The 17412-nt window shown below is 40.9% G+C and overlaps 1 protein-coding gene across 8 annotated transcripts in view; it reads left to right on the forward strand.

Moving 5' to 3' along the window:
• SLC35F5 (solute carrier family 35 member F5) overlaps positions 1-16941 on the forward strand; it is a 52840-nt gene extending 35899 nt beyond the window's left edge. For 7 of the 8 annotated variants that reach the window (XM_073305267.1, XM_073305266.1, XM_073305265.1 and 4 more), the window contains 4 exons: positions 6546-6636; positions 14073-14227; positions 15187-15275; positions 15858-16941. In XM_073305267.1, the coding sequence (XP_073161368.1) occupies positions 6546-6636; positions 14073-14227; positions 15187-15268 (328 nt within the window). In that variant the 3' untranslated portion in view covers positions 15269-15275; positions 15858-16941. Of the gene's footprint in view, positions 1-6545; positions 6637-14072; positions 14228-15186; positions 15276-15857 lie in introns of those variants that run through there. The other variant, XR_012154211.1, reaches the window with a different exon arrangement.
• The last annotated feature ends 471 nt before the right edge of the window (positions 16942-17412 follow it).

Consider the following 17412-nt stretch of genomic DNA (forward strand, 5'->3'; position numbering starts at 1 on the left):
GTGGATGTCCTCGCCCCCTCTGGTCCCTCGTGTATCGTGCTACCACTTATTAAAACTATAAGTGACAGCACAAAAACTTTGTGGTAGACCCTGGCCGCCTTGCCCCCCACTGCAAGTAGGAATGAAAGAAGCTATTTCATCCCCTCAAAGGGGTACCAGTACTTGTACGCTCACCCTCCACCCGACTCCCTGGTGGTGGATGCTATGGTGGATGCTGTGGTGGACCAAACGGAGCACCAAGGGTTCCAGGGACCCTCTCCTGAAAACCGGGAGGCCAGAAAGGTTGACTTATTTGGGAGGAAAGTATACTCCATCTCTGGTTTGCAGCTCCAAATTGCAAACCAACAGGCCTTCATTAGTAGATAATCCTTTAACACCTGTGGAGCGATGGACAAGTTTGCTGAGCTGCTACCACCAGACTCCTGTTCTGAATTGAATGCCTTGGTGGAGGAAGGCAAACTCATTTCTAGGGCTTCCTTGCAGGTGGCTCTTGATGGCTTGGATGCAGCCCCCGTACCATGGCTATGGAGGTGGCCATGAGGAGGTCCTCTTGGCTCCAGATCTCTGGACTACCTCACGAAGTCCAGCAGACCATCCAAAACCTACCTTTTGAAGGTCAGGCATTGTTTTCTGAAAAGACAGACAGAAGACTGCACAGTTTAAAAGACTCGAGGGCTACCCTCAAGTCCCTGGGTATACACACCCCCACCACACAATGCAGGCATTTCAGGCTGCAACCTCCTCCGCGGATTTACCAGCAAAACTGACAGGGTGGTTCCTGGAGGAGGAATAGAAGCAGCAGGAAGTGGCCGTACCTGTCCTCAGGCCAGGGCTCTGCCCAAACCAAGCCTTCTGCGGGCCAGAAACAGGCCTTTTGAAGGCGCGCACGAGGATGTCATACCAGATCAAGAACTGGATCTGCCCCGCCTTACCTTTTCGTCCCAACTATCCCCTTTCTACTGTGCATGGTCCCGTATCACTTCAGACCTCCGGGTGCTCCGCACATTAGAGAGGGGATACTCCCATCCAATTCTGTGCATTCCCACCCTTCCACCTCCCTTCCCCATCCCTCTTCAGGGACCCTTCTCATGAGCAACTCCTTATACAGGAGGTGCACTTGCTCCTTTTACTAGGGGCAGTGGTAGAGGTTCCTCAGGAGCAGAAGGGCAAGGGCTTCTATTCCTGGTATTTCCTAATACTGAAAGCCAAAGGAGGGCTCAGGCACATCCTAGATCTGCAAGAACTCAACAAGTTCGTGAAGAAACTCAAATTCCACATGATCTCTTTAGCCTCCATCATCCCTTCACTGGATCCAGGAGACTGGTATGCCGCCCTCAACTTGAAGGATGCTTACTTTCACATAGCGATAACTCTGTCCCACAGAAAATACCTCAGGTTTGTGGTGAACAACACCCACTACCAGTTCAGTCCTTCCATTTGGCCTGTCAGCTGCACCTCGAGTATTCACAAAGTGCATGGCAGTCGTGGCTGCATTCCTGCGCAGGCGACAGGTACAGTGTTCCCGTACTGTAACAACTGGCTGATTAAGGGCTGACGCAGGGCTCAAGTAGAGAAGTCCCCTTCATAAGAGCATCTTACGATGAATTGGGCCTGCTACTGAATGAGGGGAATCAAAGCTGACCCTGGTTCAGAGGATAGAATTCGTAGGGGCAGTACTGGACTCAACACAGGCCAGGGCATTCCTTCCCGAAGTGAGATTTCGAGCCCTAGGTGATAGCATTCAAGGTCGCAGGCAGTTCCCCACCACCACAGCACAGAACTGCCTGAAACTTCTAGGACACATGGCTACTTGTACCTACGTAGTACAGCATGCCAGACTCAGACTTCGATCTCTTCATATCATGGCTAGCGTCAGTGTATGAGCCAACCCAGGACAGTTTGTCCAGGATTGTAACCCTGCCTCCTCCAGTACCCCTGTGGTGGCTCACCCTGCAGGTAGTATGTGCAGGGATCCCCTTCACCAGCCCTCAGCCATCCATCAGAGGTGTCAGACTTGGGCTGGGGGGCACATTTGGGAGACCTCAGAACCCAAGGCCTTTGGTCTCAGACAGATCTCGCTCTACACATCAACGTCAGAGCTGAGAGTGGTACGCCTGGCATGCCAGACTTTCCAAGCCCACCTAACAGGTAGATGTGTATCAGTCATGACAGACAACACCACAGCGATGTTTTATATCCACAAACGGGGGTGCACGCTCCTCTCCCCTGTGACAGGAAGCACTCATGCTGTGGGACTTCTGTGTAGAGCACTTGATACACCTGCAAGCATCGTACCTCCCTGGAGTTCAGAACGAGTTGGCAGATCATCTCAGCAGGTCATTCCATCGCCACGAGTGGTTCCTTAGGCCGGACATCATGAACTCAATCTTCCATCAGTGGGGCTTTTCCCAGATAGACCTGTTCACAACGTAATGTAACAGGAAGTGTCAGAAGTTTTGCTCCTTCCTGAATCACAGCCCGGGGTCCATTGCAGATGTGTTCCTCCTCCCCTGGGGAGGCCATCTCCTATATGCATTCCTGCCCATTCCTCTCATTCACAATGTACTCCTTGAGATGTGGAGGGAAGAAGCTTCAATGATATTGATAGCTCCAGCCTGGTCCTACCAGCATTGGTGCACGTCACTCCCGGAAATGTCCGTGGAAGCTCCAGTTACCTTGCGGCTTTTCCTGGACTTACTAACTCAGGATCATGGCCGTCTCTAACATCCGAACCTTGAGTCACTCCACCTCACAGCATGGAAGCCCCTGTGGAGCTTTCTTGCTCTGATCAAGTCAGACAAGTTCTCCTTGGCAGCAGGAAACCCTCCACGAGAGCTACCTACCTTGCCAAGTAGAGGAAATTTTCAGTCTGGTTGGCGCAGCACCATTCGGCTCCGATGCTCGCCTTGGTGCTACTTATACTGGACTGTCTGTGTCGTCAATAAGGGTTCACTTGGCTGCCATCTCTGCCTTCCACCCAGGCTCAGAGGGACACTTGGTCTTTGCCAACCCGTTGGCCAGCCATTTCCTTAAAGGTCTCAACAGGTTATACCCGCAGGTCTGACAGCCTGTTTCAGCTTGGGACCTCAATTTGGTCTTCTACAGACTTATGGGGCCGCCATTTGAGCCTTTGGCGACGTGCTCCTTGTTCTCTCTCTCATACAAGGTGGCGTTTCTGGTAGCGATAACCTCAGCTAGGAGGGTGTCTGAGCTCAGGGCCCTAACATCAGAGCCTCCTTATACTGTATTCCATAAGGACGAGGTTCAGCTCAGGCCTCACCCGGCTTTTCTCCCGAAGGTTGTCTCCCAGTTCCACATCAACCAGGACATCTTCCTCCTGGTGTTCTATCCAAAGCTGCACTTGACTGGCAGGGAGCAAAGGCTTCACTCATTGGATGTCCACAGAGCACTAGCTTTCTACATCAAGAGAACTAAACCATTCCAAAAGTCCATCCAGTTATTCGTGGTAGTGGTGGACAGAGTGAAGTGTCTTCCTGTCTCTTCTCGAGATTTTGTCATGGATCACATCCTGCATCTGTGAGTGCTACAACCTGGCAGGGGTGCCTGTCCTTCGATCACTGCGCACTCCACCAGAGCTCGGGCCTCTTCAACAGCATTCCTGATGCAGTCCCCACCCAGGAAATGTGCAGAGCAGTGATCTGGTCCTCCATACACACTTTCACCACATGCTAAGCAATTACCCAGCAGGCCAGAGATAATGTGGCCTTTGGAAGAGCAGTGTTCCAATCAGTGAACTACTCCACCCCACCTCCTGAACTTGGGCTTTGTGAGTCACCTGATTGGAATTGACATGAACAAGCACTTGAAGAAGAAAGAATAGCTACTCACCTTCTTGTAACTGTTCTTCAAGATGTGGTGTTCACGTCCATTCCAATACCCATCCTCCTTACCCCTCTGTCGGAGTAGCCGGCAAGAAGGAACTGAGGTCGGTAGGGCCCTCTCTTGGGAGCCAGGAAGTTGCGACTCCAGGGGGCGCCCAAGCCAACCCTACGGATGCTGCTAGAGGAAAAATCTTCTGGCTGTCGTGCACGCACCTGTTTGGAATGGTCATGAACAACACATCTCGAAGAACAACAGTTATGAGAAGGCGAGTAACCGTTTTTGTGTCAGGCTTCTGAATTGAGTGGCCTAGTCACTGGACGGTGACTGAGCCACACTGTGAAGGTTCACCTGCATCACAGAGTATAGGCTCTTAGTATTTTGATAAGTTTTAGTTTTAATTGACAGGATATTTTGGAATATTATACACCATCTTGCTAATAAGAGACATCTCTCTAGTGACGCTATTAAATCATTTGCTGAAAAATGAAGCAAGATTGCTAAATTGGAAAAAAATAATAATTGCTAAAGTGTAGATTAGAAAAATATTCTTGTTGTAACACTTGTTTGAGCTGAAACCATTTAAATGTTGAGATCCCAGCTCCTACATTAAGCTAGTGATTTCATGGCTATGCAGTGAATGAGAAATCTCATTTTGTCCCCAAACTCTCCCTAAAATATTTCTAAACCCAAAGAATCATAGGATTCTTTGAGTTAACATCAAACGTCCTTTTATTCATGCAAATAGTCCCAACAAGACCACAGTTGTTTTTTGTTTTTGCTTTTTTAATTACACTTTGTGCGTACAACGACATAAAAGCATAAGCTGAAGAGCCAAGTGGCAGATTTTGAGTCTTAATTATTTGTTTCTTCATATTTGTAAGTTTGAATTAAACTTTGTACTCCTAAATTTCTGTGTGGTTGAATTACTTCTGTATTTGGAAGAACTTAAAGTGGGGTCATAGAAAATACCTACCAGTTAAAAGTGTTGTGAACGGGAGCTGGAAATTTGGATTTGTGCATTTAATTCTGGGGGAGTGGAGAGTGCTTTTTTGCTGCTTTTGCTCTATAAATAAACAAGGCCTAACATTTGTTTGCTTCCTCTCTCTGCCCCCATCACCCCTGCTCAAGTATTTTTTCTGCCCCCCCCCCCTCTTTTTTTTTTTTTTTTTGGTAAAGTTTACCAATATAATGTCCAGTCTAGTCTTTGTTTTGCTGGAAGTCTCTCTGAGAAGGACCCAGTGGCTTGGATTGGGGGTTCTCTCATTCCTTAATTGAAGAGGCATGTGCATTAAATCTTTAGCCAAAAGACTTTTTTCCAACTGTTTGTTCAAACTGTTTGTTTTATTTTTGTTAACACCTATTAAGCTCAATCTTGTGATGTGAATAAAAATCACATCCCCTTTCAGTTAACTAGGTTTCATGTGCATAGCTTCTGTGATGTCACTCCTACTAATTCTCTAGTTATCCATATAATTTCATAGGAAAGACTTAACTGAATTTTTAAGAATAGAATAAAAAAATTGATATTCTTAAATTTAAGGTCTTGTTTAAAGTTGGTAATTAGTATTGGTCAGATAACTGAGGGAGAGGGGGTTGTTTTCTGTGGAAAACTTCAACATTTTGGCCAAAAAACTGAAAATCTTAAGCTGAAAACAGAAAATTTTGATTTGGTAATGTCACTATGGTACATCATAAGAGATGTAGTCTGTCTAGTAATCTGGCCCATAGAGGAGAATGGGGTGGTGAGGCACTTGGACTACATCTCCGTTGAGGTGATGTGGTAGCATTTCTGAATAAAATCTTAGCATTTTTCAACCAGAAACTTTATTGGCGTAGAGATTGGTTGGTTGTGGGGTTTTTTTGGGGTGGTAAGGGTAAGGTTGTTGTTGTTTTTTAACAGGTCAGTCTGTGGAAAGTTATTGGGGTTTTTTTGTTTGATATTTAGTAGAAAGGCCAATTTTCTGTTGAAACAGTTTTGATGGAAAATTTTGACCAGCCCTAGTAATTAGGAAGTTAAATTAAAATAGAAAAAATATATCTGGTGCCCTCTTTGTTCCTTGATGATGGAGATAAAGAAACAAAAAAGGGGAGTAGTTCTGTTTTTTTTTTTTTCCAGATTATCTTGAAAACTTCCTAATTACTGATTTTGATGGTCCATCAGCATCTAATACCATTAGACTCATGAATAAATAGGTAATTTAGTTTAATGAACAGTATTGACTGGAGTAGGAAAATAAGCATTTACAGAGTTATTAAATCAGTGATTCTTTACATGACAAAGCAGAATACCTCTTAGGAAGGTATCTGTTGTCAAGCCTGGTTTTACATTTGGGATCATTGACTTGATGGATCATAGTGTCTAACTTACAGCCTTTCTTAATATCTTAGGTGCTGTTAACTTGATACCGAAATGGCTCACACTAGGCAAGCCTTACCGTAGATCTTTTGTTGGGCCAATAATTCGTGAACTAAAGAATACTTCAAATTCACAGTAATTTCATGAAATGTCTTATTTAAAAAATATATATATTGTATGGCTCAGTCACTTTCACATTGAAGGTGTCCTGCAAAGAACTTTTGAAAACAAACCTTATGGCTTTACACTTAAAACAAACCTTAACTAACAGATAACCTTGATTAAATCTCTTCTGTACTTTAAAGTATTTGTCTTAATTTTTAAATAAGACTTTTATATTTTTTAGGGGCTGCTTTCTTACCTCATCACTGATAGGCACACTTGCGCTAAGCCTTACAATACCTCTGTCCATAATAGCTGACATGTGCATGCAGAAGGTAATGTACACTTGATTACTGATAAGATTTGAGCATTATTAACAGGCCTAAGTAGGTATCTTTTAATGCAATGCCAGTGTTAAAGCTGAATGTACACAATGTACAGTATTTTCCTATTACTGTTAATTATCAAGACTGAATTGTCTGTCATCCTTCCTGTATGTATCTTAATCTTGTTTGTTACTGCATACTTTATCTCACTGAAATACAACTTCAATGAAAAGTAATTTAAATCACCAAACTCTCCCACTTCAGTTCCCTTACCTGGTCTAATCATTTAACTAAACCTGTAGAACATCATGTAACAGCATCCTTAAATAGCAACTTAATAGTGTAAAATCCTGTATGTGGCCTGTATATTTTCAAAATATACGTTAGTGATGTAAAAAATCTGTAGGTTAATGTTTGCAGAAGATGGACAATTTAAGGCTTAATCCTAGATTTTATGAATACAATAAACATTAAATTAAATTTGTAAATGAAGCGGTCCCAATTAAAAAAAAACACCTTATTTCGATGGATATTGTCATAGAAGTTAATAACTGTGAGAGAGCACTTCATGTGATTAAAATAAATATCTGAAAATAGTGTGTTTAGAACAGAAATGAGCCACAATTTTTCATTTATATTCCCCCTCAAACTAAATTGTCTAAATTTTTGTTGAATATTCTATTAAAATTAGATCATTTTTGTCATGATTTTCATATAAAATTTAGCTGTCTTTCTGAATGTTTGACTGTAGTATTTTATCAATGGCAAGGAACCCCAAATTCTTAATTTGTTTATATGAATTATAATCTGGATTTAGTGTTCTCATAACACAGGAATGAGGGGTCACCAAATCAAATTAATAGGCAGCAGATTTAAAACAAACAAAAGGAAGTATTTTTTCACACAGTGCACAGTCAACCTGTGGAACTCCTTGCCAGAGGATGTTGTCAAGGCCAAACTGTAACAGGGTTCAAAAAAGAACTAGATAAATTCATGGAGGATAGGTCCATCAATGGCTATTTGCCAGGATGGACAGGGATGGTGTCCCTAGCCTCTGTTTGCCAGAAGCTGGGAATGGGCGACTGGATGGATCATTTGATGATTACCTGTTCTGTTCATTCCCTCTGCGGCACCTGGCATTGGCCACTGTCGGAAGACGGAATACTAGGCTAGCTGGACCTTTGATCTGACCCAGGTATAGCCGTTCTTATGTTCTATGTATAGTAACACATAATACATTCATACATGTTGAGTACTACTTTGTCTTCATTTTCATTCTTGCTTTAATTGACTCAAAGCTCTCCGTCTTACAGGTTTGTTTTTCTGTTTGCTAAGATCATGGGCTCTTAAAACTTTGCTGCTGCTCCTAATGTTGGAGCAAATAATTATTCCGTTTTGCTGCAAAGTCTAACTATAGCAACTGAGATCACTTGATCTGTCTCTACAATACCTGTTTAACTTTTTGGAATCGCTTTCAAAACTAGCACAAGTACTGCTTGTCGGGGGAGGAGAAAGCATACATTTGTGCATAAGTGAGGTGCCTCACAATTTTTGAAATTAGTGTATGTTATCTTTCTCACCTGTATCGTTAATTCTTCTTTGTATTCACCAAAAAAAAAAAAAAAAAATGGATATCGATCAAGTGCATTTTGTACTTATCAAAGGCAAATCATGAAAGCTTCCTTTATGTTCTGACAAATTTAAACAAATGACAGCAATGACTAATAGTTAGTTGTATGTTGCTAAATAAATCGGAAATCCTCCTTTCCCTTAAATAATATTGAAATGGTTAAAGTTCTTTGGTTTAGATGGTAAACCCTAAAATGGATCAGTAAGCAATACAATAATTTAAAAGCAGCTTACACTTATAGCAATTCGCAGCTTAGAGGATCCGGACTCACTTTGTAGACTGGATTCCCTTCACCCATTGATGGTATGCAGCAGCTGTTAAATGCAACAAAATAGTTTGGCAGGTCAGGAAGTGGACGTATACTCTATTCCATGGGTGGGCAATCTTTTTGGCCTGAGGGCCACATCTGAGTACGGAAATCGTATGACGGGCTATGAATGCCCACGAAATTGGGGGTTGGGGTGCAGGGGGTGAGGGCTCCGGCTGGAGGTGTGGGCTCTGCGGTGGGGCCAGAAATGAGTTCAGGGTGCAGGAGGGGGCTCCGGGCAGGGGGTTGGGGTGTGAGTAGGGGGGTGAGGGCTCTGGCTGGGGGTGCAGGCTCTGGGGTGGGGCTGGGTATGAGGGGTTAGGGATGCAGGAGGTTGCTCCAGGCTGGGACCGAGGGGTTCGCAGGGCAAGAGGGGGATCAGGGCTGGGGAAGGGGGTTGGGGTGCAGGAACGGGTCAGGGGTGCAGGCTCCGGGTGGCGCTTACCTCAAGCATCTCCCAGAGGCAGCGGCATGTCACCCATCTGGCTCCTACGTGGAAGTGCAGCCAGACAGCTCTGTGTGCTGCCCTGTCCGCAGGCGCCACCCCTGCAGCTCCCACTGGCCGCGGTTCCTGGAGCATGAATTGACTTGCACAAGGTCAACCAGCAAATTAGTGGCAGTGCCAGAAATTAACTCAGTCGGCCAGTTGCTGATCACTCCCACCACTCTCAATGGCATTTCTTTTCTTCTGAAGTGGGGTCCTTAATCCAACTTGACTCTGGGTAGTTTGTAAAATCTCAAAAGATCAAAGCTCAAGCACAAAGATGATACATAAAAGTACACTAACAATTCCTTATGGACCTCACAAGAAATATTACTTGGATCAATTTATACATCATGTAGATGTCTTGAGTGAACACACAGGTTTCAGGTGTTACTTATGGTTGTTCAGTTCACACTACATTTTTAGCGCAGGCTTATTTTAAAAAGTAATTAGCTCATTAGATAACTTATTACAGTAGTTCATTAAATTGCAGTTTTTTACATTACTTTTGAGATATTCTTTTACTTGCTTGTAGAGGGTCTGTCCCCATTCTGATACTTAAATGTGGGGAGACTAAAGCTGATCACAAATTTTTCACAGGGAAAATTTCCATTCTGATGAACAATTTTTTTTTTCTATGTGCATTTTTTGTGCATATTATTGTTTCATTTTGATTGAATGTCCCTTTGGGATTTTTTAATACACTGAAAAGCTTTGTTTTTCTTTTTTTGGACTTTAAGGGTTCCCCTTCTCCCCCCCCCCCATCTTCTCACTTTTCCCCTCTACTGAAAAAAAGGGGTAGGAGTATGTTGGTGGAGCGTGAGCCAACTTTACCTGACTGTGTTTGAACACTTTTTTCCCACTCTTTCCAGTTGGAAAACGAAGTGGAGTTGTCTTTTCCTGCTGAGGAGGGAAGAGTTCTGAAATGTGTGCAACCTTTTGAATATCACAGTGCTGTCACCTTGTCTTCAGAATAATTACGTTGTCACTATAGTCTTGGCAGACCATTCAGGTGCACAAGGATACGTGCTCACTCCATCTTTATGCAGAACACAGCTCCACATCTCTCTGCTGCCTCGGACACCCCCACTCCTTCTATCTCTGACTCCCTCATTTCCCTGGTCTCCATGCAGAGCACTCACCCTGACACCGCTAACATGCTGACTTGCTTCCACTCCACAAGTAGAGCATCCAACCAAGCACTCCCTCCTGTGCCTGAAACCCTGAGGGTAATCTTGCCCAAGGACAAAAATGTAGTTCTCAGTGAAGTTTGTAGTTTGCTCAGTACAAACAAAACTTAGAGGAAACATTGCTACTGTCATGTGTCTCGTTAAAATGCAGGTCTTCGTCTGGCTTTCTTGCCTTATTTTTATGCAATTAATGACACTTTTTAGTGGTTATTTCCCAAAATACAGTATCTTCTGGAAGCTGCTAAGCATTCTGAAGACTGGAATCAGTTTTTATTTTGTTGTTTTCCATTATATCACGTAAGGCTGACTTTTCCCAAATCTTATTTTTTGGACATTGGGTTCAGCAACATCTGTATGTGTTGTGAAGTCTGTTGTAGTGACATTTTATGTGGGCCACTGTTTTTGTGGTAGGCTATTTTTAAAAGGCCTTTCTTCATGTGAAATGCCAGTCGCCACAAGAAAGAAAATGACAAGCATTAAGATGGCTGAATTCAAACCTGAATAATAGTAGTGGAAGCAGACATGAAATATGATATATTTTCTATTTGGTAGAAAGTGAAAATGTTTTCAGCTTTAGGTGTACAGAAACTACAACTAAAATAAATTATTTCATGCGAATAAGCTACAGCTTAAACAAAACAAGCCTAGTTGTCTTGGCCTTGAAACTTAAGCAAGTCATATAAAAGACATAAACATTGTACCAAGAATATAAAAGTAAATAAAAAGTTCCTCAGTGAATCAAAGTAACTCTTCTCCACAAAAACAGGAAGAATTTCACTCCAGTGCATGTAGGCAGCGATATTTATATCTTTGAAGTGCAAACGGCTCACAAGCTTTTTTTTATTATTATTTTTCATATTCTGAGGCAATTTGTTTAAATTTAGTCGCGGCCATGGTTGAATGAACAGGAATCCTTTTTCGTAATTCCCAGAAAACTGGAGCGGTTTCTTCTCTGAACTATAAACCCAAATAGACTCTCAGCCCAGTCCTTTAAATAAATAGAATTTATTCTGTATAAGCAAAAAATACACAAAATCACTGCAGCATCTGAAATGGAAGAGACAGCATTAAAGCAATGTTGTGTGACAGATGCGAGGCACACTAATGCAATGGCAACACAGTTTCTTTTAACTTGCTAATTATTTTTATGGCACTCATCACAATAATCGGAACACTTGTACTGTATCTGTTTGACATTTATAATATTAATAAGCCCAAAACATTTAATAACAAATCTCATTTATTTTACTCACTCTCATCTCACTTGCTCTTTCTTCTTTTCCTTATTTTAATAAATCTTTATCTACCTCTGCTTTCTCCGCCTGTCTGCTGGCAACATCTGTCTTAATCCTAGTCCTCTGCACATATCCACTCCTTTCCTCCCTACCTTCCCTAACCCTTTTCATCCTTCAGGCACAACACCCTCTTACCTTTTTCTTGCTCTTCTTTTCCTACTCCTTGTGGATTTTCCTGTTGCTTTCATTTCTGACTATTATCTCTTCACTCTCACTAAAAACTGCTGCTGCCTCTAGAATCTGCCTTTGGTTACCCTTTTATTAGCAATCTGTCTCCTCCTCCACCTCCCCATAGACATTGCCACTGAGAAACGTGGTAATGGTGTAGGGGTCTTTTCAGCTTCAAATTGCACACTTTCTAGTTCATTTTCTCTTCACATGGCTGTCATCTACCATCCAGGTTTCTGTCTGCCTGTCTCTTTCTCACACTAATTAACACCATTCTGATGTGACCTAGGCAGGCTAGGTCTGTCTTTGGTTTTGAACTTGTGGCTGGATGAGTGCTGAATTCTTCCCTTCCTTTCCCTTCAGTGCCTTTTATAATTGAGCTGGTCTGGATAGAACTAATCAAGGGAGCATTCCCTCTGAAGCTGGGTGCTTCAGGTTGGCTGTGTTCCCCAGGAGATTTGCCTCTTCCCCTAAACACAGAAGCTCTGAGGAAAAGGGAAAAAAAGGGAAAAGTACTAAAATATAAGACATGTGCATGCTTTAGACCTTACAAGTCAAACTTGTTGCAGCTAGTAATACTAGTTAGTATAAAGCACTTTTCATCCATAGATCTCAGTTTGCTTTAGGAAGGAAGTCGGTATCATAATCCCCATTTAACAGACGGAGAAACTGAGACACGGAGCATGAATAGACTTGCACAAGGTCAACCAGCAAATTAGTGGCAGTGCCAGAAATTGAACCCAGGTCCTCTTAGTCCTAGTCCAGGTGGCTGTCCCCCATGTTTTTAATGCACCTTTTAAGCTCATTTAAACATTTATTTCAATTGTTTGAAGCTAGGCTCAGTTAGAAATTAATGTGGACACTAATCAGTTCTAGTAACTGCAGATACAGATTTCTAAGAATGAGGTGTTGTCCATACTCATTAAAACCCCAAGATTTCCTATCACTGTATAAGACTTTATTTTTTTTCCACAAGGGGGAGCCTTGTCTATGGTTAATCAGCTTTTTCCAGCTAAAAAGAAGCTTTTTACAGACCTTGTAATTTCTGTTTTGAAGCTTTACATATGTAGTAGACATTCCAGATGCTCAGGCTAACTGTTACTATCCTAGAGTCAGGTAAAATCTCGTTCATCTAATTTATGGCTCACTTTCAAAACAGGTGAGCAAATAACTTAATAAAAAGTGCTGTACTTCCCTCCCCACACACACACAACACACACTCAGGAAGAACAAATTCTTGTTACTTCCAAAATTATTAGCTTCTCCATATGCTTTATTTGGCAGACAAAAATCAGAACTTCTTTGCTAGGACCACGTCCAAGGATTTTTCTCTTCAAATATTGTTTGTTTTTATTTCTTTAATGCACACATCTCTGAATATCTCTTTAAATGAGAATTTGGGGGCACAAATTGCCCTGAAATATTTGTTTTTTTTTCAGCTAAACTGTTGGTCAGAAATTCAAATCTAGGTGGAGTAGGTATGTTGTTTTGTGACATTTCACTTGGGTTGTCCATACAGTTGTTTCAGGGCTTGGAAAATTCGCTTGCCTCCTCATCTTTGGAAATTAAACTTTCATGGATTAGTGCCGTCAACTTGTACAGGTGGGTGGAGAAACAAAGAAAGTGCTTCCATTTTTCAGCAACCAGATGTAATTTAGGAGAGGGGAGATGCATGCGTATTTTCCTGAGACTGTTATGGAAGATGAAGTCCCCAAAAGAGGGTTTAAAGACCGTACCCTAGTATGAATCCCAGCACATCTCTTTCCATGCCTGGGAGGAGTGTTGGCTTCTCACCTGAATGTGGATCCACATCAGCTTTTAGCTAGAAGATGTAGTCTCTTGATCTTCTGTACCTAGTAATCCTTCTAAGGTCTATGAGTGAATGAGTAAGGATGAGATCATTTGAGAAACTAGAAAAGAGAACCATGTTACCGGGAAGAGAAGGGGAGGAAAAACGTAGGTCCCAATGTAAGGAGGTAAGGAAAAAAGGGAGTTGAACACAGCGGATGACTGAGGATACGATGAACCAAGAGATCTTATAGAAAATGTTAAAATGCAAAAACTGTAACATTGTTCAGCATTCAAAGGAACTGAGACCCAACACAGTTTACGAATAGATTTTATTTTTTTTCTCCAAGTGGAAATGTCTCTTAAACACATATCCTAACACTATTGTAGCAACAAAGGAGGTAATAAATTACAAATTCAGTTATCTTTACAATCTTGAAGTTAGACACTTTTAACAATAACAAAAGTAGACACTTCTCAATTTTATGGCAGTTGTCACAAAAGAAAAAAGTCCAATGTTAAAAGAAATTACTATTGCACTTTGTTACATGATAGATAAATTATATTCATGCTCTAATTCCAGGTGCAGTTTTCCTGGTTATTTTTTGCAGGGGCAATCCATGTATTTTTCTCATTTTTCATTGCAACTTGCTTATGCCATTACAACAACTGGGATCCAGTGATGGTAGGAATCAGAAGAATTTTTGCCTTTATCTGCAGAAAGCATCGAATTCAGAGGTATGATCACCTATTGTAATTTCCCTAACTTTTCATTCTATCTTCCCTATGTATCCTACCTATTTCAGAAGCCTCAGAACTCTCACCCAGGGTTTTTGGCTCCCTCCCTTCCCCTTCTTTAAGAGCACCTCATTGACTGTTTGATTAGGTACCAGTGTAATTCTTTATCTCCATTCTTTGCCCTAATATCCAGTGAGGGCAGAGACAAAATTATAAAAATCCCTGTGACAGGATTGTCTGTCCTTTAAGGGCCAGAGGTCTGGGTCCTGCCAACCCTATTCATTAATCAGATGCAGCTGAAGGGTGGACATGTGTTCCTTATAAAGAGCTGGGCCATCAGGAAGGAAAGGTCGGCAGAGCCTGTAGGGAGTCCATTGGGGGGGAAGCAGTGGGGGGAAAAAAGCCTCCTGGGAGAAGCCCTGGGAAGAGGTGCAAGGAACGAGGAGGAATCCTGCAACAGGCCTTGAAGCAGGACGGAATGAGAGAGGCAAAGGGGAAAATCCCCTAGTACTTGTAGCCCCGTGGGGGTGGAAGAACTGGTTTTGTTTTGTTTTTTTATCTATGTTTGGAAAATAAAACTATGCCTGGAAAGAGACTTTGGGTATGGGAGTGGGGTTTTCATGGGCCGGGGGACAAGCCACCATCTTAAAATCCCATTGTACTAAAAAAATTTTCTGCAGTGAATATTCTTTACAGTTTTGGTTTTGCCTAATTATTGTTACCATAGTATTTGCTGTATTGCCGAGACACCAAATGGCTATCTATAGATCTTAATTATGACGACTCTAGTACAGTATATGTAATTCACTTAAGTATTTAGTTTTTTAATGAACACTTCTCAAGAGACTACGTAACTCTTTTATATAGCATTACCATCCTTACTATTCATGTCTCCATGTCACAATATAACCAGTCTTAGCTTTTCTGTAATTACAAAATGAATTTGATATCTCTTTCAGAATGCCAGAGGAAAGTGAACAGTGTGAAAGCCTCATCCCTATGCATAGTGTTTCTCAAGAAGGAGAAAGCTGCTGTTCATAGGCAATAGGTATGTCTAACATGTAAACTTCAAAAGATAAAGTGAATACATTCAAACTCTAAGTAAATTTTTTCCCTCTTGAGGTTAACACCTTACAATGGACTTGCTAATTATTCCATTACCTTCAGTAGCTTTACCTGTTTTATTAACTCTCATTTCCATGAATTAAAGAAGGAGCTCATATATGTTAGCAGTCTGCCAAAGAGTCATGGAAATTTACCTGTGCAGGCACAACATTTACTCACTTGCCCTTTATCATGATTGATACTCTCCCTTGAAATAAATAAAGCTGCTCTCCCTGACAAGGGAGTGTGGAGAATTTTGCAAAGCTAAAATAACTAGAAATGCAAGACTTAGAAAAATGTGGTCATTTTTTCCATAGTCTAATAATGCCTGTTTGGCCTCGAAACAAAATATAGCCCAGCTCTATAATATATTTGCAATCTATTTTTCACCATTCTGCATGCGCAATTTCAAATACGTTTAATACTAGGACTGGAAAAGGTATGGAAAATGGGAAATATAGGATCAAAATCAATACAATTAATTCCTAATGCATAGCATTAATAATTCTGTTTTCATTTTTTTCAGTTTAAAGATGGATTCATACTCAGCAAAGAGACAATCTCCTGGAAAGTCCATAAGGAACCATATTTCAGTGCCTATTCTACATTTGGAAAAAAAGTTTCAGTTCTTTTGAAACTCCTAAACTTTTATTTTCCCATAATTGCCTGTCTTCATCTAGTTCTATCAACGAACAACTTCACTATGTGCATATCACTACAACTATAGGAAATCCCAGTCCATCTAAACTACCAACCTGCCTTATAGAACTCAACTTGAAATTACTTGACATAATCAAGAAAGCAAATGCTGGTCTGGTGATTTATTTTTTGTTTTTGTCTTCACATTTTTGTTAAATGCTGGACAACAAGTTGTTCAAAAATTACTTTAAAAAATGAATACGTTAATAAGTCTGCAGGTTGTCATTTCTTACAGGCTTTCAGATTGAAAAAGCTAAATATGTAGGTTACTTGTAATAGGTACGGATTAACATTTTTGTTCTATAAAGTCTATTTGCATATTAACACATAAAATTAGAAAAATATCTTAATTTATTAAATAAGTACATTCTTGCAACTGTCGGAGCAAGACATATGCAGGTTTCTGGAACACTGCGTATATTGCTTTATCCCATTTTAAAAAACTTTGTAATAGGAAAGGGTGCTTTGTGTTTAAAAATCTGTTATGACCTAACAATCTGAAACTTTTAAAGAAGTGTTAGTATAAAAAGGTTATGTATTTTTAAATTTGGCTGGACAAGCACTTGATGTAAACGTTCATAATTCAGAATCAGTCTCTTTTTGAAAACTTAATAGTCAAAATTATTTAATATGTAAAATTGTAAATAATTCCAAGATGCCATGTGCGCAGCTGCTTATTTGAGGGGGGAAAACATCAAGTAGAATTCTAAATTTTGTAGTTACTATCTTGTCTCAACTGAAATCTTCCAAGCAATTTTAAAGCTAGAGATAATCAAGTTGACTTGGTTTTCCTAATGAAATTATTGTGTAATGGCTAACTTTCACTGTGACCTGAGTTTTCTTCCCTACTGCAATGCTGCTGTTCTGTTTGATGCTGCAAGGTAATGAATTAATAAATATATTCACAAGAATCCTGCCAATAGTCATTGCCCTCTTCAAAAAGTAAAATTTGGTAACTTTGGCCCAGGGGTATTATTTACTAATTCATTTTGTCTTTTAGTGAATTGTAATGCTTATAAAGAGTACAGATGGACTTTCAGTCAAGGTGACTAAATCCTCCAGATACCTACAAAACCTACAGTAACATTGCAAGCTTTCTCCTGCTGCTCTGCAATTTGTCTCAACCCTGTTCTGGAGGAACTGACATTTTTCTAGGGATAAATGTCCATTCAGTCTTTGATCTCTATATTACTCCCACCAATAAGGATACTAATTGTGGAAATGGTGGTGGTGATTTGGTGATGTAAAGAAAAAACTAGTCTAACTAGACTAAACATTTATCCAAGTCTGTGGTCTTAATATAGAAGGATTAGATTTTAATTTATTCAACCCCCAAATCAGTAGATGTAGGGAGAAGTCCATTGTTAATTGAAATTTATGGA

The sequence above is a fragment of the Lepidochelys kempii genome, chromosome 11, assembly GCF_965140265.1.
Source record: "Lepidochelys kempii isolate rLepKem1 chromosome 11, rLepKem1.hap2, whole genome shotgun sequence".
Lineage (NCBI taxonomy): Eukaryota > Metazoa > Chordata > Testudines > Cheloniidae > Lepidochelys > Lepidochelys kempii.